Source organism: Dama dama, chromosome 11 (genome assembly GCF_033118175.1).
Source record: "Dama dama isolate Ldn47 chromosome 11, ASM3311817v1, whole genome shotgun sequence".
NCBI classification, from domain to species: domain Eukaryota; kingdom Metazoa; phylum Chordata; class Mammalia; order Artiodactyla; family Cervidae; genus Dama; species Dama dama.
The window spans coordinates 82141375-82166519 of record NC_083691.1 but is presented as its reverse complement, the minus strand read 5'-3'; the positions used below and the strand labels follow the sequence as shown (position 1 = coordinate 82166519).

The window sequence follows — 25145 nt, the reverse complement described above, 5'->3', positions numbered from 1 at the left end:
TTGACTGAACAAGGGTTAAGTAGAAGTGTGAATTTGATACATTGTAAAATTAGAAACTACAAGATTTGGTGAGAAAGAAATCATGTACTGAGCAGTTTCAAATATAGTTTTGGAGGAAACATTTAAGGCATCAGATTGATTAGGCCATGCAGTTTTAGCAGTTATCTTCGTTTCCTCTGGAAGTCAGAGAGGCATTTTAAATTCGCCAATTGAAAACAAATGCTCAAATGAAATTTCAATTACAAATTTAATCACCAGGCCTATCAGTAAAGTGTACTACATTTAAAGAGGGCTGTTCTAATTTATTTTATACTTTTATAATAATATATTTTGAAATGGTATGTGGTTTATATCTACAAATTTACAAAAATATATATATACACACACAGATTCTTTTTTACCTCTAGTACACATAACACTAACAGTTACTTAAAGCACTTAAAACTTGAACACCTACTTGAGTGAAAAGGGCTTGAATGATCAGAATCAAATACGCTGCAAACATCTGTGGTACTAGAAGCACCAGAAGCAGGAGGAGGTGTTAACGGTGTTCTTGGAGAATTTGGTGCAGATGCTGTACTTTCTGTTTCACTTTCAGGGATCCTACTATAACTAATTTTCCTTGGCTCTTGCTGCAGAGGTGTGGGATGTCTCATAGTACCTGGTCTTGGGTTTGATGGACGAACACCAGGAGATTTTAGGGGATAGTTGTATTTTTTTGGCTGTAGACATATCAAAAGAAACACAATACATACAACACCGTTAATGGAAAAGAAGGTTCTTCTATAAATGCCTGGTAAAATTCGATTAATATCCAGGAAAATCATAAACCACTAATACTGATTCAAATCAAAGTATCCAAGTTAAGTGTTAACAACCCATTTCCATAAAGCCTTGGCTATCTAAATTAGTAGGGAATGAATTTCTTTAAATAACTGAATTTTAATCCTATAAATACCAGAGTATTTGTTATTTCAATATTTCTGATGGAAATCTTTCTAAGATACAGTGAACATTTCTCTGGCTTTTAAAATGGACTGTGTGAAACTAATTTAATCTTGGGAGGAACGCCAGGACTGTTGTTTTGAACTATGATACCTTACTATGCTGTAATACAGTGATGCCATCAGGATTATTTACAAATGCATTAAATTGCTTGCGTTCTCACCTGTTTATGCTAGTTTTATGGCTTTTTTTTTCTTACAGAGTGATTGTTTCTCAATGATTGTCAGTATGTTTCACTGGAGCAGACTATAGCTATTTTCAATTTTCTGTTTTTAATCTGTCTTTTGAAATTGTTTTAGGCCTTGAGAAATTTTCTTATAGAGTAACTTCATTAAGCTTTAGTTCACAGACATTATGAGATTTATCTTGGTTACTTAGAAGCCATTTATGTTTACTTCTTGGTTCCTAACTTTCTTATGAATAAGAGAGATTATATTCAGAACAGGGAAATGATGATATTGTACATAAATTTGGTCAGGCACTTATAAGTAATAGGAAAGAATGGAAACTTTATTTCCCCCTCCAAAAAGTATCTTGCCAAACCTGTTATTTTTACAGCTAATGATTCATACTTAAAATTCTCATGTCATTACTTTCAATAAAGTTGTAAGTACATATATTTACTATAAGAGAATAAATCAGTCAAATTTCCTGACCTTTAAATAATTAATAACATTTTTCTTTGTCAAACAAAACAAAACAAAAACTTGTACGTTTGCCCAACTTCTTCATCTATTGTATTAGGATTTTATTCACGTTAATGTTACTGCTCATTTACTTGGAACTAAGTGGACTAATCCTGAGTATATTTATTAAGGATTTATCTACTATTTTTATCCATTACACGTGCACTTCATCCCTGAATGCCTTTATAGAAAACCATAAACCACCAGATAGATGTAGATAACAACTGCAAAAAATATTTAAATATAAAGGAAATAATATGAATGCTTACAAATCTTGGAAGAGGCTTAGGGTTTCGTGGTTCTATTTCTAGGGATTTGTTGAAAAGATAATCCGTAAATTCTTTTTCCATGCTACTTCCCATTGGATTCAAGTTTTCAAAAAACCTCTAAAATAAATGCAAAGAAATAAAATATTATTAATGTTAAATAATTTAAATTCAGTTTAAAAGTCATGAAAATAACTTAAAACATTTTAATGCAAGAAAATTGGAAATATTTAAAGTTTTATTTTCCTTTTTCTCTTCTATGAAATAAATCTGACTCTTATCAGGTGGTTATAAACTTAATCAGAAATATGTACCTTCAAAGAATTCAACTTACTTTGATATCTGACTCTACTCGTAAACAATAAGGCTGATTTTGGTACTGCTGGATCTCGCCTGTTATTTCTGCTACTTTCCTCCTTTTGCTAAAGTTTATAAGCTCTTTTCCATGCCGTTTTAGGACCTCAGGGTTGCCTTCTTCTGTTTTCAAGATATTAGTTAGATAAATTCCTGGAAGATATAATGAAATTACTTCAAGGATAAAAATGGAAACAGCTAGTTTTTTTCTTTTTCAGTAATTATATTGCAGAGTACAATTTCAATCGTCATAACTGAAGAATTAAAGCACAAATTTCCACTCTATGAAAAACAACAGGCTAAGTAAATATCAGAGAAAGGGAGACCAAGTTTAAGAAAATTAATAGATTTACAGGAAGAATAAAGTTTCCATCTCCAAACCATAATGTTATTTGACGTATGTAATGATTTTGTTAATGGAACTTTAAGAATAACCCATCACTTGATGCATATTTTTGGCAAAAGAGGAAAATGTTAACTTCAGAGGATCATATTTTCTGCATAATCAGCTCTTGGAGCCCTCAAGAGGTTATTAGGATTTGTAATTCAGAGGTGGTACTGTTTGGATAGGCTTACTCATGAAAATGTGAAAGGATGTGCAATCCTATCAAGGACAGGACTGCATATAATTTATGTATATTCTGGTCTTCAGTACTTCTAGAATTATGGCAACCAAGTAAGGAGTTCCTGTTTCTGCCTCACTGCAGGCTGTGCAATGGATAAGGAGGAGAATGAACAGAAAAGCAGGCTTTTTAGTTCCTTTCTGTTCTAGCATAAAGGTTTTGGAGCCAGCTCTGCTGCTTTCTCTTTTCGTGATCTTGTACAAGTTGCTTAACCTCTGTGTGCCTTGGTTTACTCAACTGGGAAATGAGGATAGCAGGGTTGCTGTGAGAAACATTACGAGTAAATTTATGTACAGACTTAGAATAGGGCCTGACAAAAGCAGATGCTTAATTATCTATGGTTGTGATTGTTGATGCTGTTGTTGCTATTCTTACCCTATCCTCTTATGTCTGCCTTTCCTCTCAAGTACTGACTGTGATGCGTGGGGGGAAAAAGTGTGTGAATATGAGTTCCTGCACTCAGTACACATGTACTGAGTCTCTGCTCTATGCCAAGCACTGCTCTAGATACTGCAGATACAAAGATGAGCAAGATACACAGTTCCTCCCTCAAGGAGCTCAGAGCTTTGAATGTGGGCTACTACAGTAAGATTTGGTAAGTGCTATATTGATTGGTACTAAAGCGTAAGATGCTATGAGAGCATAAGCAAGGTGTGCCTAATTCTGCCTTGAGCTTCTGGGAGAGAAAAAGGCACCATGGATTAAAATATGTTTAAAGCGAGTCTCAAAAAATGAACAGAAGCTTAATAACTAGAGTAAGATAACGGGGTGTTCTAAGCAAGGCAGCTATATGTTTGAAGACATTGGTCTGTAGTGAAGCTAGAAGGCATACTCAGAATTGGCTAGACTTTAGGGATTTGGTGTGTGCGGTGGAGGAAGAGGGGCAGGAAATGAGGACAGGTATAGGCAAGAGGTTAGTAGTTCTAATCCCTTCTCCGCAGCTATACGTTATGTACCAGAGGAGAAGAATGAACAGAGTAACAGGCATTTTCGTTCTAATCAGAGATTAGTGGTTCTAAATGAGTTTGTGGTAGAGGAACTTCATGGCTTGTGGGGTTCTAGTTCCCCAACCAGGGGTAGAACCTAGGTCCTTTACTGTGAGGGCAGCAGAGTCCTAACCACTGGACCACCAGCGAATTCCTGAAGCAAAACTTTTAAATACTAGAATTTTTGGTTATCTTCTTCAAAAGATTAAATGACTCAAAACCAAAGTGAACAAGTTTGCAATAATGAAATATGATAGATACCAGTGCTTGTCTGGTTCTAGAAAGTATTCAGTTATTAAGTGTATTGGTTACTTGGTTATTTCTCAGCATGACCATATGTTCTAATAAGTCCAGGCTCTTTTATTTTTCATATCTCTTATCACTGACTCCTTTACTTATAGTCAGTTATATTCTCCTCTACACTAAGTCACTCCTGTATTCTTGCCTGGAGAATCCCATGGACAGAGGAGCTTGGTGGGCTACAGTCCATGGGGTCACAAAGAGTTGGACACGACTGAAGTGAGTTAGTATGCACTACACTTAGTTGCAGTGATCCACTTAGCTCAATGTTCAGTCTTATAAACGTCCATGACAGTACACATGATTGATGACAGCCAAAATTAACTTTCCATGTTCCATACTGGTCACAAATTGATGGCCCAATTGTGAAGAGTTTGTGGGTCAGGAAGAGCACCCCCCCTGTTTTTTAATTAAAGAGCTTAGATTTTATCCACTAAGTAATAAGGAGATGATAGCATCTTCACATTCTAGAATGATTTCTCTGGAGTTAAGAAGGAGTTAAGACTAGAAGCAGGAAGCTCAGCAGTCCTCCGTGAGATGATGAGGATCCACAGGGATAGAGTGGAGCGCATAAATATTTAAGAGGTAGAGTCCACAAGAACTGGTTAACTGGTTTGGGCAGAGTTTGGCATAGTGAGAACGAAGACTCTCAACTTTGTGCCTGAGGGTCTAACTGGGTGATGGTATAATGACTGACCTGGGGAACATGCGGATAAGAAGTTATGGGATATTGTAGGTGTTAAACGTATACTTGAATTAAGTTGTGAAAATGCTTACAAGTAGCATTTTGAGAGAGTTCAGAATAAAATTTGGAAATTATTTTATGACGAATAAATTGCTAGTTAAAAGGAGAATAAATGATTAAAGACATGGTGTTCAAATTTTGTTGATCATAAACTATCAGTAAAAAATGTTTAAGCATGCATGTTTTTTTATATATGTGTATACATATATATGATAGAAAATGTACTGCACATATATATATGACCTGAATATTATAAACTCTTAAGGCCTAATTTTTTTTTTTTTAAAAGATCATTTTATATACCTGCTCTGAAGTCAGCTGTTGTAGGGAGAGGAAAAGCAGAGCATTATGACAAATAATGAAGAGGAGTGAGGTTTCTGGGAAAAAGTGGCTGCTCAGAGTTCCCACAGCACTTTGTTGATGCTCTGACTTACATGTTTCTACAATACAGTGGTATATTTACTGCACAGCACTGTAACTTATTTTCCTGCTCTTTCAAGGGAGCTTATTGAGGATAAGACTATGTTTTACTTGTCCCTCTCTTCTCAACACCTAGTCCTGGTTCTGGCACATATAGGCATTCAACTGATGTTTCTGAATGAATAAAAGCAGCACATTATTTCAGAACAGAAATGAAAGCACTTGCAAACTAGAGCAGGATACAAGAGACATACAGTCAATTCTAAAATGGCAGGAAAGGGGCGGCGCGGAGGGGCCGGTCACCCCGCAGCCCGGCCTCGGCCTCGGCTCGTCGCCGCCCCGCCCGCGCGCACGTCCCCCGGCGGCCACCATGAGCACAGGCCTGAGGTACAAGAGCAAGCTGGCGACCCCAGGTGAGCCCGGTGCCCTCCCGCCCGCGCGCCTTTGTCCCCGCCGCCCGCGCGCCTCTCATCGTGTGTCTCGGTCTCTCTCCCGCCCGCCGGCCGGCCCTGGACCCCGACCCGAACCCCGACCGGACCCGCACCCGCAGAGGACAAGCAGGACATCGACAAGCAGTACGTGGGCTTTGCCACGCTGCCTAACCAAGTGCACCGCAAGTCCGTGAAGAAGGGCTTCGACTTCACGCTCATGGTGGCCGGGGAGTCAGGCCTGGGGAAGTCCACACTGGTCCACAGCCTCTTCCTGACCGACCTCTACAAGGAGCGGAAACTGCTGAGTGCTGAGGAACGCATCAGCCAGACGGTTGAGATCCTAAAGCACACGGTGGACATTGAAGAGAAGGGAGTGAAGCTGAAGCTCACCATCGTGGACACACCAGGCTTTGGGGATGCCGTCAACAACTCTGAGTGCTGGAAGCCCATCACCGACTATGTGGACCAGCAGTTTGAGCAGTATTTCCGGGACGAGAGCGGCCTCAACCGCAAGAACATCCAGGACAGCCGCGTGCACTGCTGCCTGTACTTCATCTCCCCTTTTGGGCACGGGCTGCGGCCGGTGGACGTGGGCTTCATGAAGGCCCTGCATGAGAAGGTGAACATCGTGCCCCTCATTGCCAAGGCCGACTGTCTTGTCCCCGGGGAGATCCGCAAGCTGAAAGAGCGGATCCGGGAGGAGATTGACAAGTTTGGGATCCATGTGTACCAGTTTCCTGAGTGTGACTCGGATGAGGATGAGGACTTCAAGCAGCAGGACCGGGAACTGAAGGAGAGCGCACCTTTCGCTGTTATCGGCAGCAACACGGTGGTGGAGGCCAAGGGGCAGCGGGTCCGGGGGCGTCTGTACCCGTGGGGGATCGTGGAGGTGGAGAACCAGGCGCACTGCGACTTCGTGAAGCTTCGCAACATGCTGATCCGCACGCACATGCACGACCTCAAGGACGTGACCTGCGACGTGCACTATGAGAACTACCGGCCACACTGCATCCAGATGACCCGCAAGCTGACGCAGGACAGCCGCATGGAGAGCCCAATACCCATCCTGCCGCTGCCCACGCCCGACGCTGAGACTGAAAAGCTCATCAGGATGAAAGATGAGGAGCTAAGGCGGATGCAAGAGATGCTGCAGAAAATGAAGCAGCAGATGCAGGACCAGTGACCCCGCCGCAGCCCCACGTGCCATGACTATCCTGCCGGCTTCCAGGCTGGCCCTTCCCACCCCTGGACCCTGACGGGCCTGGACTCGACGCCGGATTCGTCTGGATCGCCCATAGGCCCTGGCGCGACCCCCCCACCCCAGAGTGGCCCAGACCTGGTTTTTTTTCCCTCCTGTTCTCAGAGACGCTGGGTCACAGCCTCCAGCCAACCCTAATTTATTCTCAGCATCGGCCCCTCCCCTCGTTTGTATCTGCTTCCCAGGGGCCTGTACGGTGGCGCCCCCCACATACAGCCCTCTCTGGCCTTGGGGCGCTGGATCTAAGTTGGGTGGTGACTTCTGAAATCTGCCCCCAACTGGAAGGTCACTGCACTGACTCCAGGCCCTACTTACATGGACGGGAGAACCAAGGCAGAGTGGAGGTGGGGTGGGAGCCTGATCCCCAGAACCCTGGCCTGTTTCCCGATTCGGAGCCTCCCTTTGGGCCCCCGTGGGCTGGGTCTTTCTTACCCCTTCCCCCATTCTCCAGGCACCTCTGCGCACAGGTTGGGAGCGGAAGGGATTAGCTCCGTCCGGACCTAATGAGGTCAGCTGGCTGCTGGGGACAGTAACGTGGCTGGGCTTCACTGTGAATGCCCGTGCCCCTCCCCCCATGGCTCCAGGAGCAGCGGGTGGTCGGCAAACTGGCCATCCTTGTCCCTGGCCCACCACCGTTTGCCCATCAGTGGCGGGAGGCCCGCTCTCCCCAGCAGCACTGTAGCCCTGGGTTCCCGAGTCCCTGGTCCCTGTCCCTCCACCCGCATGACCCCTGGCTCCGCGCCCCATTCTCCAGTGTGTTCCGTTGTGAATGCTGCGCCCTGTCCTGGTGACAGGGGAACAATGTTGGTGAACGTCAAAAGAAAAAAAAAAATAGAATGGCAGGAAAGCAAGACTGGAGATGAAGCAAACTGACCAGAAAGGGGGAGGACACGCAATTAAAGCTCTGTGAGCGGCAAGAGCAGAGCCGAGGCTGTCGGCTTGGAGTTTCGCTTAGAGAGGTGAGACTTGGTTGAGGTGGGAATCTACCGCACATCCTATTACCTGAGAGGAAATGTTAGTCTGCCCATATATATATGGCATTCTATCTCTGAGTAGAACCTTTTAGTGTCTGGAGAAAAATTGGGATATAGACCCATAGCCTGGCATAACCTTGGAAGGAGAAACTGCCTGATTTTTATCATTCTGTAGTGCAGTGCCAGCCCCAAAAAAACTGAGTAACAATTCTGATAAGACGATAAAGAAAGTGTTGGGTAGATACTACCCTTGACCCTCTTAATAGAGGGGAAGTATCTAGTCACAGGGACCACAGGATATCACGAGTAGCATGACTGTAAGTTCAGCAAGTGTACTGAATGACTATGTATATTTCATTTTTTTTCTAAGCACCTGACATAGTTCCTGATACTTAGGTACTCAAGAAACATTTATAGACAGGTTGAATGAAATGAACATCAGACCTAAGGTCCTTCTTCAGTTCCTTTGTATGAACTGGCACCAGTTACCACACTTAAAAGTAAATGCATAGACTTCATTGTTTTATCAGGAAGAGAAAATAAATGAACTCAACAATTTTATTAAGAATTTATGGGGAAAAAATCCTCAGAAGACAGAATAAATTAATAATGATAAAAAGCCATAAATGACATAAAACTATAAAATCAGGGAGAATAATTATGTTTCAGCTTTGTTTTGAAGAAAAACTCAGTATGTAAAACAAACAGTAAAAATAGAAATGGAAAAATATATTGCAGATAGGAGCAAAATCAAAAGTGTCATTTTAATAGAATGCTAGTACTTTAAAAGACTTAAATGAGACAACTGTGTAGCAAAAAAAAAAAAAAAAACTGAAACAGAAAGAAAATTAAGGAAGAAATGAAAATGTTATTATAGAATTACATGATAGAAAAGATTCTAGGCCCAGATGGTTTTTCTGTTGGAATATTTCAAAGTTTAAAGGCTAGATCATTTCATGACATCCTGGAATCAAATAATATGGAAAGCTACTAAACCTTTGTTACAAAGTAAATATAACCATAATAACAAAAGCTGATAAATATATATATAAGACAAGAAGAGAAACCACAGAGCAATCTCATTTACAAAGATGGATGCAAAAATCCTAAATAAAATGATAATGCATAGATTTGTATATTTAACAGATTAATCCACCATGAACAAATAAGGCTTAATGTGAGTAAACAGAAAGTTTCAGTATTAGCAAACTTGTAATTTTAATTTGTTAAGCAAGAAAAATCATTTGCTCTCAGATAGCAAATTACTTAAAACAGTAAATGTATATTGCCAATAAAAAAGCAGTAGAAAACTATAAAGAGAAATTTTCTAAACACAGTAAACAGCACTGAATCATGCAAACAGCAAAATTATAACGTATCCTTGCTGAAATGGAGATTAAAACAGAATTTCTTATTTTTATTATCATTTAACCTTTGTTTACGAAGTTATGACTAATGTTATAAGGCTTAACACAGAAATAAATTCAAAGGAAGAGCCACTGTTATTACTCTAGATATGATTAAATATTTAGAAAATCCCCCGAAATGAGTAATTCCTGGAATTAAGGGAAATTGACTATTAAAAAATAAATACCATTCACAATTAAAAATACCTAAGGAAAAAACTAAATATCATATATGTACGTCCTTTCCAAATTAATTGATAGATCATTCCAACTGTATTTTGGGGAATCACCCCCTCATTCCCAGGTTCATTTGAAAAAATAAAGAGACAAAATTGGCACACAAAAAAAATACTGAAGAACAAAGACAAGCCGGCTTTACCATATATGACAATATTTTAAATATAAAGCAGAATTTTGGGGTTTTTTTGGCCTTGCTACATTGGCTTCTGATCTCAGTTCTTCCACCAGGGATGGAACCGTGGGGCCCTGGCAGTGCAGCTCCACGTCCTAACCTCTGGATTGCCAAGGAATCCCCTAAAGCAGGATTCCTTATCCTTGGTACTACTGACCTTTCACACTGGATATTTCTTTGTTGTGGAGGGCTGTCCTGTGCACTGAAGAATGTTAGCAATATTCCTATCCTCTACTGACTATACTGAACAATAAAATGTCTCTAGACACTGCTAAATGTTCCTTGGAGGGCAAAAACCGCCCTGGCTGAGAAGTGCCAGTCATTAAGACTAGGGCACAAGGATAAGAAGTTAATGGGATGGACTTAGAGATTATCATACTAAGTGAAGTAAGTCAGACAGAGAATGACAAGTATCATATGATATCATTCATATGTGGAACCTAATTTTAAAAAAGATACAAATGAACTTATTGACAAAACAGAAACAGACATACAGATATTGAAAACAAACTTAGAAATGCTGGAGGGAGGGATAAATCAGGAGCTTGGGATGAACATGTACACATTACTATATATGATAGATAAGCAACAAGGACCTACTGTATAGCACAGGGAACGCTACTTAATATTCTGTGATAACCTATATGAGAAAAGGATCTAAAAAAGAATGAATATATGTGCATGTATATAACAGATTCACTTTGTTGTATATCTGAAACTAACATGACACTGTAAATCAACTCTACTTCAATAAAATTAAAATAATATAAAAAGAAGTTAATGGGAAATATTTTTTTCTTAAAGAAGGGGGTACAATGTGTAAATGAGAATAAAGAAAACTTATTCAATAAACCAGGGTCAACAGATAAAGAATTGGTGGAGAAATAAATTTGAGTATTTCATGATATCTAAAAGAGATTTCAACTTGATTAAACAGTTAAATATAATTTTATAGGCCAAGTCATAAAGCTAGGAGAAAATATGACTGAATATTAAATTTCTAAACTGGAAGAACTTCCTAGGGTTAGAAACAATAGAAAGCATAATGGGGAAAATGAACAGATTATAGAATTTTTAAAAAACTGTATTTCAAAGAATAAAAACTAAAAGGCAGATTGGTAAAAATATCTAGCTCAAGAAATATCCAGCTAGATATAAATTATCTAGCTAAATTGGCTTTACAGCTCAAGAAAATATTCTCAAATGCATAAAATAAGCATAAATATGAAGATATTCATTATAACATTATTTAGGAAAGCAAAAAAGATAGACACAACACACACGTCAGGTCATAGGGTAATGGTTAAATAAACTGTCATAACAACTTTAAAGGACGTCATGTAGCCATGAGAAATGTTAATTATGAAGACTAATAAAACACCATACATTTGGGACATGCTAAGTGAAAAAAGTAAACAATGTGTACATGTCACACAGTTACAACTATATACAATATGTATAGGACAAAGATTAAAAGTAAATACAAAAATAGTTATTAGAAAGCCTGAACAAAGATGTTAACTGAAAAAATATCAGGGCATAACAATGTTACATGCAATATAACTTAAAACTATATAGAAAATATACAAATAGAGATGAGGGAAAGGCTAGAAGAAAGTATACCACATACTAAAAAGATTAAACAGCACATATGTAATTGAGGTCATAATTTTTTTAAGTATTTAAAGGAAGAATCACCAGAGCATACATACCAGCAGAGAAAAGAAACCAGTGTGAAAGAGATACTGAAGATATAAAATACAGGAAATAAATGATGGAATAAGACAGAAAAACCTATCAGAAGGGAGAAGATTCAGATGGTTGGTAGTTTCAGTCTTTACAGAAAGAAAAGGCACTACTTTCCTCTTGTGCAGAAGAGAGGGAAAAAGAGTAGGTAAAATTTTGATGTGTAGAGCGAGTGGGCCCTAAGGCACATGATTTTAAGCCATGTGAAAAAAACTGTATATAAGAAGCATGGTTATAAATATGGGTAAATATGGCCATGCCTCTTCTGCAGAGTATCTGGTTTACTATAAGTCAATAAAAAAGACTTCTATGAATATTAAAACAGAAGTAAGCATTATACAATACTGAATGGCTGCCCATTATGGAAATAAAAAGTAGAATGTACATATTGGGCTTGATCTTAAAGTCCTCACAGAGAAAAATTCTAAGGGAATTCAGGTGCTAAATATTTTTAAATATTTTCAGCTGGTATATTAGACATGTGTATACTCAGTCACTTAATGAAAAATTGTCTTAGAAACATGATAAAAATTTAAGAAGAAATGCTCACCAAAGAAAGGCACACATGGTGGATTAATAGACCTGAGTTTTGCCAAATATTTCTTATAGTGATCTTCACTTAGTTCATGAGCTTCTTCTAAAATTTTCTTTTGGCGACTTGGTATTTGCTACAAGAAAAAAAATATTTAGGGAATATAAGTTTAGAAAAGGAATCACAGATTTTGCCCCAAATTGCCAGGCTTATAGCAAAGAAGCCCACATACAACAGTATCAGTTTGACTCTAAGAATGGTAACACTGCTTCAAAGAGACTATCTTCATAGACTCTAGTACAATCTTAAAGAAAAAGCGTGTGTATGTGAGAGAAATCTAGTTTATTTTGCCATTCCTCAATTATTTGAGCATTTTATTATACATTATATTACAAATCAGATGCTGAAATATTTTTCTTCTAACTTAGGCTAGGACCTGCGAATGTATTTTAATGAGGTTACCTAATTTAAAAAAGAGCACACCAATTCAATAAAAAATATAGATAATTACATCATTTTGGCTGTTATTGAAAAGATAGATGTGTCTCTCAAAAATTAAAGATCATAACTGTTAAAATCCTGATCCTTAAAATGGGGAGTGGAAGTTTATTTAAAAAAACACTTATGCAAACCTACCTCGAACGTGTGGTCTAGTCTGTAAACAGGGGAGGAGTTCATAGCACTGACAACCTCAAGAACACCATTGAAGTTGTTGAGCTCTTGGAACACTTGTAGAATCTCAATTATTCGACTCACCACGGCTACTCTTTCTTCCAAGTTTTCAGTTTCTACAATACATCTGGGAATCAAAGACAAAAAGTGAATTAAAATATTTGTAGTTTTCCCAACAAAGGTATGATTTAAAGAATTTACCAAATAAAATGGTGTGGACGGCAGCTATAGTGTAACAATAGAGAGTATGTATTCAGGGTGGCAGGTAAATAGTAGGTGAATAGAAGAGAAGGAAATGCTTTCAGTCAGGCATGCTGCTCTTCTCGTTTTCCAAACCGAATCAGTCAATCGTTTTTCCTACTATATTTGGTGTGTTCTCCAGCACTGGAGTTCTCCCAAGTGGTTCAGCAGGTAAAGAATCTGCCTCCCAATGCAGGAGATGTGGGAGACCCGGGTTCGATCCCTGAATGGGGAAAATCCCCTGGAGTAGGAAATGGCAACTCACTACAGTATTCTTGCTAGGAAAATTCCATGGACAGAGGAGCCTGGTGGGCTACAGTCCATGGAGTCGCAAAGAGTCAGACAGGAGTGAATATGAGCAAAATCAATCTATCATTTTGTTGAATGGATGCTGGTCTTCAGGATGTGGGTGTGTTCTAGGGAAATTTATTCTCAAATTTTGTAATTCTCTGACTCTTATTCTTCATCTAATTGTAAGATTTTAGTGATTAATGCTCAATTTCTTTGATATGTAGGAATAATTAGCTACATTTCTAAGAACAGCTCTTGAGATAAGCACTATAATGTTAAAAAGTGACTTTTACAATTAAGCACAAAATTTTAAAAATCAGAAAGAATAAACAAATCAGTTTTGAATACAAAAGCTCTTTATATTTAAATACCAAGAATCCTTGGAAAGTATATATATCCAAGTAAAAAGAAGCTATGCTCAAAAAAAGAATTCCTCAGTGAGCATGTATTCTCTATTTCTAATATTTGAGAGAATTTTTCATCTACTACTCACTTATCAGCAAAGAAAGTATTTTAAACTTGGTTTTCAATGGCTGTTCTGTCCTGTCTGACTTTTTGCAACCCCATAGACTACAGCCCGCTGGGCTCCTCTGCCCATGGAGTTCTCCAGGCAAGAATACTGGAGTGAGTAGCCATTCCCTTCTCCAGAGGTTTTCAATAATGTAATACTAAACAAATCAATCTAAGAAAAAATAAAATACACATATGGAAAAAATAAATATAAACCAATATTAAATATTAACAAAAATGTAAAGTTGCAGGTTATACTATTCTCTGATGAGGCTGATCTAACACTATGAAAAAAAAAAACTGCAAAATTATCAAAATAAACTTGTCTTATTATCAAATTAAACATGCTTATGCATTAAAACATTAGCTAGATGTCTATAAATATATCATCTATTGGCTAACTAGTTATCTGGACATTTTAAAAGGTATGATACAAGTATATCTACATCTTTTAAAAAACTATTTTAGTTGATATTAACTAAGTATACAAAATGAGGTCACCTGTGGAGCTTTTGTAAAAACCAGGTAAGTCTGGGGTGATTTATTGAGAAGTGATTTCAATTCTAATGCACATCTATGGCCAAACCACTGTAGCAAGTGAACAAGAACCTCTTCCATTGAAAAGGCAGAAACTGGAACCCTTACACAATGATAACGGTGAGAATGCAAAATGATGTAGTTGCTATAGAAAACAGTATGGAGGTTCCTCAACAACAACAACAAAAATTCAAAAATAGAACTTTCCTTTGATCAGCAATCCTGCTTCTAGGTATTTATCCAAAAATATTGCAGTCAATATATCAAAGAGATATTAGCACTCCCATGTTCATTCCAACACTGTCCACAATAGCCAAATACAGAAACAACCTGAATGTCCATCAACAGATGAAAGGATAAAGAAAACAAGAAATACACGTACAATAGGATATTATTCAGTCTTAGAAAAGAAGGAAATCCCAAAATGAACGCTGAGGACATTATGCTATGTGAAATAAACGAGTGGTAGGACAACTATTGCACGATTCTATGTGCATGAGGTATCTAAAACAGTAAAAAGAAAACAAAGAACTTATAGAAGCAAAGAATAAAATGATGGTTCCAGGGGGCAGGTAGGCAGGAAAATGGGGAGTTGCTTATCAATGTATAAATTTTCATGCTGATTAGCACTTATTTATACAAGATAAATCAGTTCTAGAGATCTGCTGTACAACATTATGCCTATAGATAACAGTATTGTATTTATACATTGAAAAAATCTTACCACAATTAAAAAATAACAAGAGAAAGGAAAAAGAAAAGGAAATGGCTGCCTTCTCAGTAATCTATTAAAAATAGGACAGATGGAAATTGTCTGTAGGTCTTATGAGTTCTGTTTCCTCCTTACAGACATAACTTTTAACTATTATGATGGAAAAGAGCCTTTGCAATTGAAGTATAGTTACTTGATTGATAAAGAAGAAATCAGGAAGCAACACTGAGAGGGCAAACTCCAAAGTTCTACTTTTTAGAGGCTAAGAAGTAATAATATAAATAAAAGGAAGTCCTAACTTTCAAAGGATTTATTTCTCTTTAGGAATTGCTTTCTGGTCTTTATCCACACTATAGCTCCAGTCATTCCCTTATGTCACTGGTCTCTTGTTCTGATAATGCCAATATGATCTGTGCAAACTTCACATCACCCTTATAAAACATGGGTCAAGATCATAAAAAATATGGCCAATACATAAAACTCTTATTTCCAGTTCCAATTAAAAAACTGTATTGAGATCTGGACTTCTGACATGACAAGAAGTTATGCTTCCTTACTCCTCAGGGACATTGGTTAAAATTATATAAGTTCTAGCAGTCTCTAGAAATGGCCCTAAGAGTAAACAGCAAGTAAAGAAACATCTATTCAGGAAATTTACAATTCAGTAAGAGAGGCAAGAGTCTGCTTCCTCAGAGAATCTTGAAGAGGTGGGGGGTGGAGGGACACAGCCTAGACAGCCAAAAACACAGGGCTCCCTATCTCCTTTGACATCTAAAATGTCAAGATTCACTGGGGAAGAAAAAACAGGGAATGGTAAACTGCCTGTAAGACAGACCTGATATGTCAGATTTAACAACAACAACAACAAAGATTTCAAAGTAGATATTCTGAATTTATTCATAGGACTAAAGGGAAGTATGATTTAAAAAGTAAAGGGGGGAGCTGATGACAGTGTGCATCATCAATAGGAGTGTCCTAAAAACACAGGAATTGTAGAAGAAACCAAACAGAAACTTTGGATTTGAACAATATAATTAAATATGATAATTAAAATAAAAATGTTACTAGAGGGACTCAATAGTCAGTTTGAACTGGCAGAAGAAATAAATAGTTAAACTTATAGGGGTATTGTTTTTCAAAAATGAAGACAAAGTAAAGATTTTCCCATATAAACAAAAACTAAGAGAATTGTTGCTAACAGACCCACCATATAAGAAGTGCTAACGTAAGTTCTTCAAGCTAAAGGCAAGTAACCCCAGATAGCAATGTGAATCCACACAAAGGACACTGGTAAAGGTAATTATTTAATTATAAGAAACAATATAAATGCCTGTTTTTTCCTCATTGTTTTTTTAAACTGATTTTAAAAAACAACTGGATAAAATAATATGCATGTAATGTATTGTTCGGTCTATAAGACATAGAAATGTTAACATATGTGAAATACATTGCCAATAAGAGAGCAAAGCTGTGAAGGGCTAAGAAAATAATACCAAGTGGTAGTAAAACAACAATTATAACAATGCACTGTTAGATCTACAGTTACAGTTATCTATAATTACAGATCGTTAATTATATGTAATACATGTTACAATACCACAAAAGGGGAGGAGTGAATAGAGCTATAGAGGAGTAACATTTTTATATATCAGGTATAATCTGAAACTAATTCTGTTACAATGCATGTGGCAAACCTAAAAGGCAATCATTAAAAAAGAAAACACTTAAAATGCAGTTTTAGAAAAACATTCACTAATTGTCAAAGAAAGGCAGAACAGAGGAACAAAAACAACAAACACAGGAGACATGGAAATAGAACTGCAGTGAAATTTATCACGTAACTGACTGTCATGAAAATTAAGAAGATCAATAACACTTACTTCTCAAACCACAGAGTGAGATTAGTGGTATGCCGGATCATTTTCAGAAGATTAGGAGAATTAATTTCTTTGTCTTCTTTTGTCCACACACTTCCAACTAATTCTGATGGCTGTACAGCTCTAAAATCATCAAGACATAATTCTACGTGATATTTTTCCCTCTAGTATATTGTTTTATCAAGTAAATGAGATAAAAGGTTTATGAAAACAAGGTAAAACAAAAGCATTATAATTTTGCATTCTTTCTATTGATTTTTGTATGCATGTACCTGTGTACTTTTTTTATTGCTTTAGAGCAGTATTTTGCTTTGGGCATGGGTGGGATTTCTTCACAGTGTCTTTCCCAGCACTTATAAATATTATCTAACAAATGAGGGAGAGAAAGTAGTTTGGGATAATTCTTTTAAATAATGATATAATAATTGAGGGTATAGTAATTGCTGCAATTCATAAATCTTTTTTCCCCCCACCTCTTCAAGGAAGGGGAAAAACTCTCTTAGGAAGAGTCCTGGGAAAGAAAAACAAAAGGTTCTAACACTGATTTTGGGAATAGTGATGATCTTTGGTGGGAAAGCTATACATTTAGTTTCCTTTTGCATTTAGTTAAAAAAATAAACAGCTTGAAATCTAAAAAGTCTAAATTTAAAACTAGAAACAGGCATGTTTTTTGCGATTAGTAGCTATATCAATATATGAAAACTAAAAAAGGTTAAATGGCCATGCCTTATGTTCATAATGACAATGGTGCTATCTAACCCTGAGCCCTTACTCTGTGCGGGGCAATGTGCCAAATGCTATAAATATAGGGACTATTTTAAACCTTGCACAACAGCTCTAGGAGTAGGTACCATCATTAACTCCATTTACTCTGGAGGAAACTAAGTAGCAGAGGAGTAAGTCACAGAAGAAGATTAAAGTTGCCCGGGGATACGAAGTTAGCAAATGAATTTAGCAGATTCACTACCTAGGGGTGACTACATAAAGAGAGAAGCTGTAAACCCAGACAGCAAAGGGGATTGAGGAGTAAACGAAGAGGCGTCTTCTATACAGAAGGCCTTATTACAAGACACTTGGTGTACTATCTCATTTATGTCTTATAATAATCCTATGTGCCAGAAATCAGATTTCATTTTGAAAGTTAACTCATCTGAAATGATTTTTCAGCTTGAACATCAAATTACATACCGATATAGATCTGATTCAAGTAAAGTAAGTTGTCGAGCAATTTCTATTGGATGTAAGGTGAGCAGGTCAAAAGTCTCGATGTGCCCAGGTCTGCTTATATGCCACTCAACTGTGGGAGGTGAACTCTGAAATGTAATATTATGACCTGGTCCATTGTCTCTTGCAATTTTTTTCCTTTGGATTATTTTAGTGATGGATTCAACCCATTTTTTCATTGCTTTACCTGAAATAACATTATATGAAAAGTAACGTTTAAATATTTTACTCAATATTTAAAAAAATAGTTTAAAATCATATAAATGATACCTGAATATATCTTTGTTATAAAAAGTTCAAACAACCAAAATTTAAAAATGAAGTTCCCCTTTACCATTTCCCTGTTTCCTATCCCAGTCTCATTTTTCTTCATGTGGCTAACCATTTGTTAATAGTTTGGTATGTATTTTTCCACATCCTTTTTAAATAAAATGAGAAAGTAATTTATTTGCAGAAAATCTTCACTTCTATTGTTCTAGACTTCAGTTCAAAATATTATTTTATAATCCTCTCCAAAAAAGATATCTTACACAAATAAGATTTATAATGATAGATCATACATCATTAGCTGTTAATCTAACAAACTGCATTTTATAAACCAAACAGTGCCAGAGGACCGATTCCTTCCTTTTGTGTTTTTTCACGTGGCTTTGTTTTGCACTAGGCATGAAAGTGCTATTATTTAATCCTTTATTTTTCGATTCTCATTTAAAGTGTACAGTGGAAATAGAAACAAGTTTGTTAAGGACATCTTTAGAACTAAAAGGGGAACTGGAGATCATCAATCCTAGCTCGTCGTGTTACTGAAGTCTAAAGAACCAAAATTATTTCACCCAGTCATTTATCTAACAAGTGGCAGTGTTCAGAAGAGAACTCTTATTTCTCAGGTCTTAGTTCAATATACTCTGCTGACTCTCTGATATGTTATGCACTATTTACCTGTTTCTCAGTCAACCTCCATTGTGGTGTTACTACAACAGTTCCTAATTGTCCTCTGGTACACATACTTTCAGATGTATGTGTACAAACAGCATAAATTGAGACTCCTTCTATCCAATTCCAAAATAATCAGTAAGTTGATTTACTAAACGAAAATTCACTAGATCAATAGGATCATTATTAAACAATTTGTAGGTCAAAAACGTTTGATGAAAAAATTTTGACTTTTCCAGTTGGTTATGCTGGCATAATTATAAATACCTCTAAACTACAGTGAGTAGTGATGTTAGTTGATGGTTACCATACTTTTGTTACATATAAAACTAAGGCACTTAAAAAAAAGAAACATACCTCTTACGGTTCCAATAAATTCCTCCATTCGTTGCAAAAGATCTGCATCTCTTTCAAAATCATAGAAGTGGTGCTCTACCCAGTGCCGACATACATTTAACACTCTATGGTAGTAACACAGAAGAAGAATTAATTATACGGGAACTCAAACGTAAACATTTATCACAATGAGAGGTATAAATGAAAACACAGGAACTCAACAAATTAAATACAGATGACCCTTGAATAACAGGGTTTGAACTGCGTGGCTGCATTTATAGTTTTTTTTTTTCTCCCACTAAATCTATACCACAGTACTACACTCTAGGCAGGTGGTTCAATCTGTGGATGTAGAACCAAGGATTTAGAGGGCTGAGTGTAAGACTGGATTTTCTACTCTGCCGAGGGTCAGTGTCCCTAACCCTCAGGGTGTTCCAGAGTCAACTTTAATCTTGTAAGTGGCTTACCACCTTCAAAATTCTACTTTAATCAACACTTACAAAGTAATTTCTGATAATTTCTCTTTACTTTACTCATTTTACATGTTACTTCCTTCTTGCTTGGGAAAGATCTTATTTAACTCTGAAACAAAAGTTCAACAAAGACTTATTTACTTATTAAGGCTTACCGCAACTGCACAGGCTGTATATATTCTTTTCTAAATCTTTTTAGTTCTGCACTCAAGGGTTGATCTCCATTCTCTATAGCGATGCGATCAGCTTCTGTTGGCTCAGGCTCTGGAATTTCAAACCTAACATAAAACAGAACAAACTAATGAAAAGATCAATTATATCAAATTATGCAAACAGAAAACTACAAATCTTTTCACAGCACAATTAAGTCAGCACAATTAAGAGAGCACTGTAAAAATTACTAAGGATATACACAACAGTGAGAACAAGTGAGGTATCTATAATGTAAAGACTAATTTTTAAAAAAGAAATGAATACTTGCCAGGATAAATAAAACAAACTAGAAATGTAATAAGGAATAAAGAATATATGCAGTGCCTAAAAAATAGGTATGATTATAAAGTTAAGGGAATGATATTAATTTTGGGCTTGTGTAAGTACTCTAAATAAGCCACCATAAACTTTTTTAATGGTAAATTTTGAAAAATTGAGTGCTCTTTGGTTAGAAACATTTTTCTTGATTATAGTACTTGTTCACTCCATTCTCCTCAACATGTAGTATATTTTAAAAATTATATTTAGAACGTGTAAATCATTAAAAATTCAATTCCCAGAGCCTAAATTCTACATTTTTATAGTTCTTTAACAAGGTTAATTCTATAAATTTGAAATTTCACATGCTGAGTTTCCATGTAAAAAAATGTGCCTATTTTTATATTTAAATAATCAAAGCTCACATAGCAATATAAAACAAATGTTCTTCCAAGATATTTTCTTCTCAAAGTATTCTTGAACTAGAATGTAAAGCTCATTCAAAATATTTCTATATCTTAGCTCAATCTCATTAAAAAAAAGAACAAAGAACTTAAACATTTTAAAATGACAGACCTTTCTATTATAAGACTCAGTAGTTCTTGAGGTTTACAAAAGGATCTATATGTTGTAAGAAATGTCCGGACAAAATTGGGATCTATGAAGAAAAAGGAAAAATATCTTATTAAAATCTTGTATGAAGAATGATTAAAATTATTATTTACATTTCCAAAAGAGAGTAAATAGTCAACTTTTAAAGTCCCAAAGTGTTCTGACCACACAGTGTGCTTGGGACCTTGTAATCAATTGCTAGCTTTAGTTTTTTACTAAATTAGTAGCAAAATCATTGACACTAAAATTTTACATCAACTTGTTTCTTGACCTCTGCACACTCTGACTAGCTGCTATTAAGCTCATTATTGACCGCAGGAATGCAAGGGGGAGAAAGGCAGAGCACAGAGGCAAGTCTACATGCTGCCTGGATCTCAGCGCATCATCAGGTGGTTTCTCTCTCTCAGAAACACAAAGGCCACGTAATAACCCATTACTTTTTCCTGCCATCCAGACTAATTTATCTAGGATTAGTTATCTAGATTCCTTTAAATCATGTCAACAGAGCATTCAACTGGAGATTAGATCTTGTAATGTCATTGATTAAGTTAAATAGTTTCTAAATTGTTTTATTTGCTAGAGGTCTTAATTAAAACTGCTAAAAGATGCTTACAAATAAATACCTGTAAGTTATTAAAACTGTTACATGTATGAGAAGATGTTGATTTGGCTCTATTTACAACTTTTAATTGCTTGCACTGCAAGTAGGCACAATGAGGGGGTTTTCCTGGTGGCTAAAAGTTGGACAAGACTGAGCAGCATATACACAGACTCAATTAGAATTTCACCGTAAGACCATGAATCTTCAACTGCTTCCACGAAAAGGACCTACTTTTCATTCATACTTCCATGAGAGGACCTACTTTTCATTCTTCATAAAGAGGAAGCTGGCTGAGTGTGATCACCTCTCCAGACCTGCCTATTCCAGTCTCTGACAGTATTCTGCCAACCTGTGGAGAAAGGCTGTTGTCACCAGCACAAGAGGCCTGGTGGCTGGGGGACAACTTCCCATAATGGGGGAAAAAACCACTCACCAGTCACTGTAACTCACATTTCATCAAGGTCCACATTTAGCTGTTAAGAGTCTTTAAAAAGGAGGAGGGGAGAATTCATTAACTTGCGTTTTTTATTGGGAGTATCCTTTTTCTATTTCATATCACTATGGAATGGTAAGCTCTAATTTAATGATAAATTTATTGAGAGTAGCAACTAAATTTATTTTTGTCAGGCTACATACTATGGATTCTTTATAAGAAATACTATTTTATTAGCATAGGATGTAGCAAGAATCAGAATTTATTTGCGTGGAAAACCTCTGTTTAGTCTGATTTTTGTCTGATTAAGAATTACCCTAAATTTAGCCTGAAAGTAAAATAACTATATTAATTTCCCACCTGCCAAAATAAAATTCATGGATTTATAATAAAAATCTACTATCAATATACTGGTATATGTGGTCGTCAAGATAATTAACTGATTTAAATATCAGACAACCTTGAATTTAAGATTATAATACTTTAAGTTAAAGAAAAATTAACACAATAAAATATATTCGTTTTAAATCCCCTCTTCTCCTTTAGCTTCATACCTTCTGAGGCTAGAGTGGGTTACTGATAAAAGTAATTTAAACAGATACAATCCTTTAGTAATTTCCTTTCTGTTGGTATTTTATTGTCTGTCTTCAGTTACAGAGTTCCTCAAACGTTAAAGACTAATGTCTCAACCAGAAGAAAAGATTTTAAAACAGAAGGCTGTACAAGATTTTAAAACAGAGATTTATATCGGTTTCATCACAATCCTCCCTTCCAAGAATCTTCTTCCTGTTCTGCAAATCTATATGTAAGGTGAGGCTACTCAAAACATCATGTATTTAGGAAGCAAAAGTAGTGGCCACTGTAGAGATACTGAGCCAGACCTTAGTACAGAGTGCTCCAAATATCCCTGAGCTGTCAAAATTAAGGGCGATCGCTCCCTTTTTTAAAACAAAAGTTTAGTCTACAAGTCTAAAATCAATATCCAGGTCCATTTCTTCTCAAATTCCACCTAAGTCAGGCTAAAAATTTGTGGGATATCAAAGCTACTTTTAAGTTGAAAAACAATAAAAGCAAGCTGTAAGTAAATTAAAGTATGTTTTAAGAAAGTTGGCTATTTTTTAAAGGCAAACTATTTTAAAACAGCCTTTTCAGCTTATACCAAAGCTTCTGGCCATTTCAGTACTTTACTAATGAACATGCTGTGAAAGTCACGGTGTGTCCCACTGCCACATCAGTCAAAAGGGATCACATCAGTTCCTGATGTCTGTTACGTAATGAATTCAAAGAGCATTCACATCATTCATTCCATGTCATTTCTGTGAAGTCAGCAGGGTTGCTGAGGTTTGTCCCTTTCTACATAGGAGAGAGGTAACTGAGAGTTATCTAAAGTCACACAGTGGAGTGACAGAAATGGAATTGGAATCTGGATGGTGTGTTTTCTGATGTATTGCTTTTTTCTACCACATCACATAACCTCCCTGGATTAAAGGATTTTGTTAAGGTTTCCAAAGCTGTGAGATCTAACTATAAAGAATGAATCCATGAGTTATATAGTCACTATAGAAATTTACATAAATTATTAATTCAGAATAAAGCTGTAAACTGCTAATCTTGGTTAAAGGCACTGAAGTCATTGAAAAATTAGCAGTCTAATTGTGATTCTGTAATTCTTGTTAAGCCTTCTTCCAGATTTTAGGAAGGAGCAGCTGTACCTTCCTGTACACTGTACTCAGAAGAGGAGTTTTTCGAGCTGGCGGTGAAATAAACACTCCCACAAGCATCATTGTTGTATTAACTTCTGAAGTGACTCAAGTTTAAGTTGTTTTTAGCCTGATTAGAAATTAGAGCAGACTTGCCAAAAGAAAAAACCAGCAGAAGCTAAAAATAAACCAAGAAAATCTGGCCAAAGTTTAAGTACTTTCAAAAAACATCTTAAAGGCCACATATATTCCCATGCTTGAATTAATTCCGGCTCTGCTTTTAGTAGAAAGCCATAGAAAACTGCTAATGAATGAAAAACTTAAAGAAGGACATAACATCTCTACTTGAAATTTTAACACAAAATATCACATTCCAGATGCTGTTTTTATTTCTATTGATTTCCCTATTTCAGGGATAGTAACACATATAATGCTACACTAACCACTGGAGACCTTTATCTTACTGATGATAGGAAAGCCCAAGATAACTAGATACTTAAAAAACACGCATCAATAAGGACAGGTTATGTAATTTTGTAGAAAAACAAAGTACCTACTTCACATTTATCAGACAATGATAGAAGTTAAGTTTTACACTGCCTCTGATGGTTGCAGAGCAACAGTTTTCTCCCTATATTACAAAGTGATGTTTCAGAGACAGATGGAAGGCAAATGCATTAAAAATACAAAAGCCAAAAAAATAATAATAATACAAAAGCCATGCTATGCTGATTTGGTCTTAACACATAAGCACAAATATTTGTGGAGAAAATGAAAATCAACTATTTTGATATTCTCCTCTTTTTGTTTCTTGCTAGTGGATGTAATTCCACAAACTTCTTTCTCAAACAATATAAGCAATGGTAGAAATGTCCTCTGTGGTTTTCTTCCTTTTAGGCAATACTCTTTTCTCCTTGATTCTCAAAGCCCTGTACTAAGATTTCTATCCTGCTCTGCTTCCCTTCCCTCTGTCTACCCAACCTCTCTGTATGTACAAATTATCTTCCAAGTTTACCATCATGTCCCTTGTCTAGGTTCAGGTTATTTCAAATAAGATATTTCCTATTTTCTGCTGGTCTTTAGCTGCCTGTCTCCCTCACTCTAAAGCTATTCTTTCATAATATTTTATTGTACATTTCTTGAAAATCTTAGGAAATCAGAATGTAATTACTATAATGTTCAGAATACAGCATATTACATTTGAGGTGAAAAACTTAATCCTTTTTTTCAACACATTTTTATTGGCAAGGTCAATACATTTATGAAATATTTGTTACATAGAGTTATTTATGTAAACACCCCTCCCCCAACCACCATAGTGAAACACTGTTAATCAGGATGTCTGTTCATGTGATAATTCTCCCTTTAATACAGCCATT

The 25145-nt window shown here is 36.4% G+C and overlaps 2 protein-coding genes across 4 annotated transcripts in view; one reads left to right on the top strand and one right to left on the bottom strand.

Annotated features, from left to right (window-relative positions):
* The window catches only part of SOS1 (SOS Ras/Rac guanine nucleotide exchange factor 1), a 130127-nt gene that overhangs the window by 12539 nt on the left and 92443 nt on the right, over positions 1-25145 (bottom strand). For all 3 annotated transcript variants that reach the window (XM_061155552.1, XM_061155553.1, XM_061155554.1), the window contains 10 exons: positions 20997-21078; positions 20105-20227; positions 19498-19601; positions 18172-18394; positions 16987-17106; positions 12781-12943; positions 12163-12280; positions 2292-2464; positions 1961-2077; positions 458-722 (listed from right to left, as the gene is read on the bottom strand). In XM_061155552.1, coding sequence (XP_061011535.1) covers positions 458-722; positions 1961-2077; positions 2292-2464; positions 12163-12280; positions 12781-12943; positions 16987-17106; positions 18172-18394; positions 19498-19601; positions 20105-20227; positions 20997-21078 — 1488 coding nt within the window. The remainder of the gene's footprint in view (positions 1-457; positions 723-1960; positions 2078-2291; positions 2465-12162; positions 12281-12780; positions 12944-16986; positions 17107-18171; positions 18395-19497; positions 19602-20104; positions 20228-20996; positions 21079-25145) is intronic.
* Positions 2486-7892, top strand: LOC133064984 (septin-5-like). The gene is made up of 2 exons (XM_061155555.1): positions 2486-5798; positions 5936-7892. Exons 1-2 carry the CDS (start codon positions 5564-5566, stop codon positions 6997-6999), a joined length of 1299 nt encoding a protein of 432 aa, XP_061011538.1. The 5' UTR covers positions 2486-5563; the 3' UTR covers positions 7000-7892.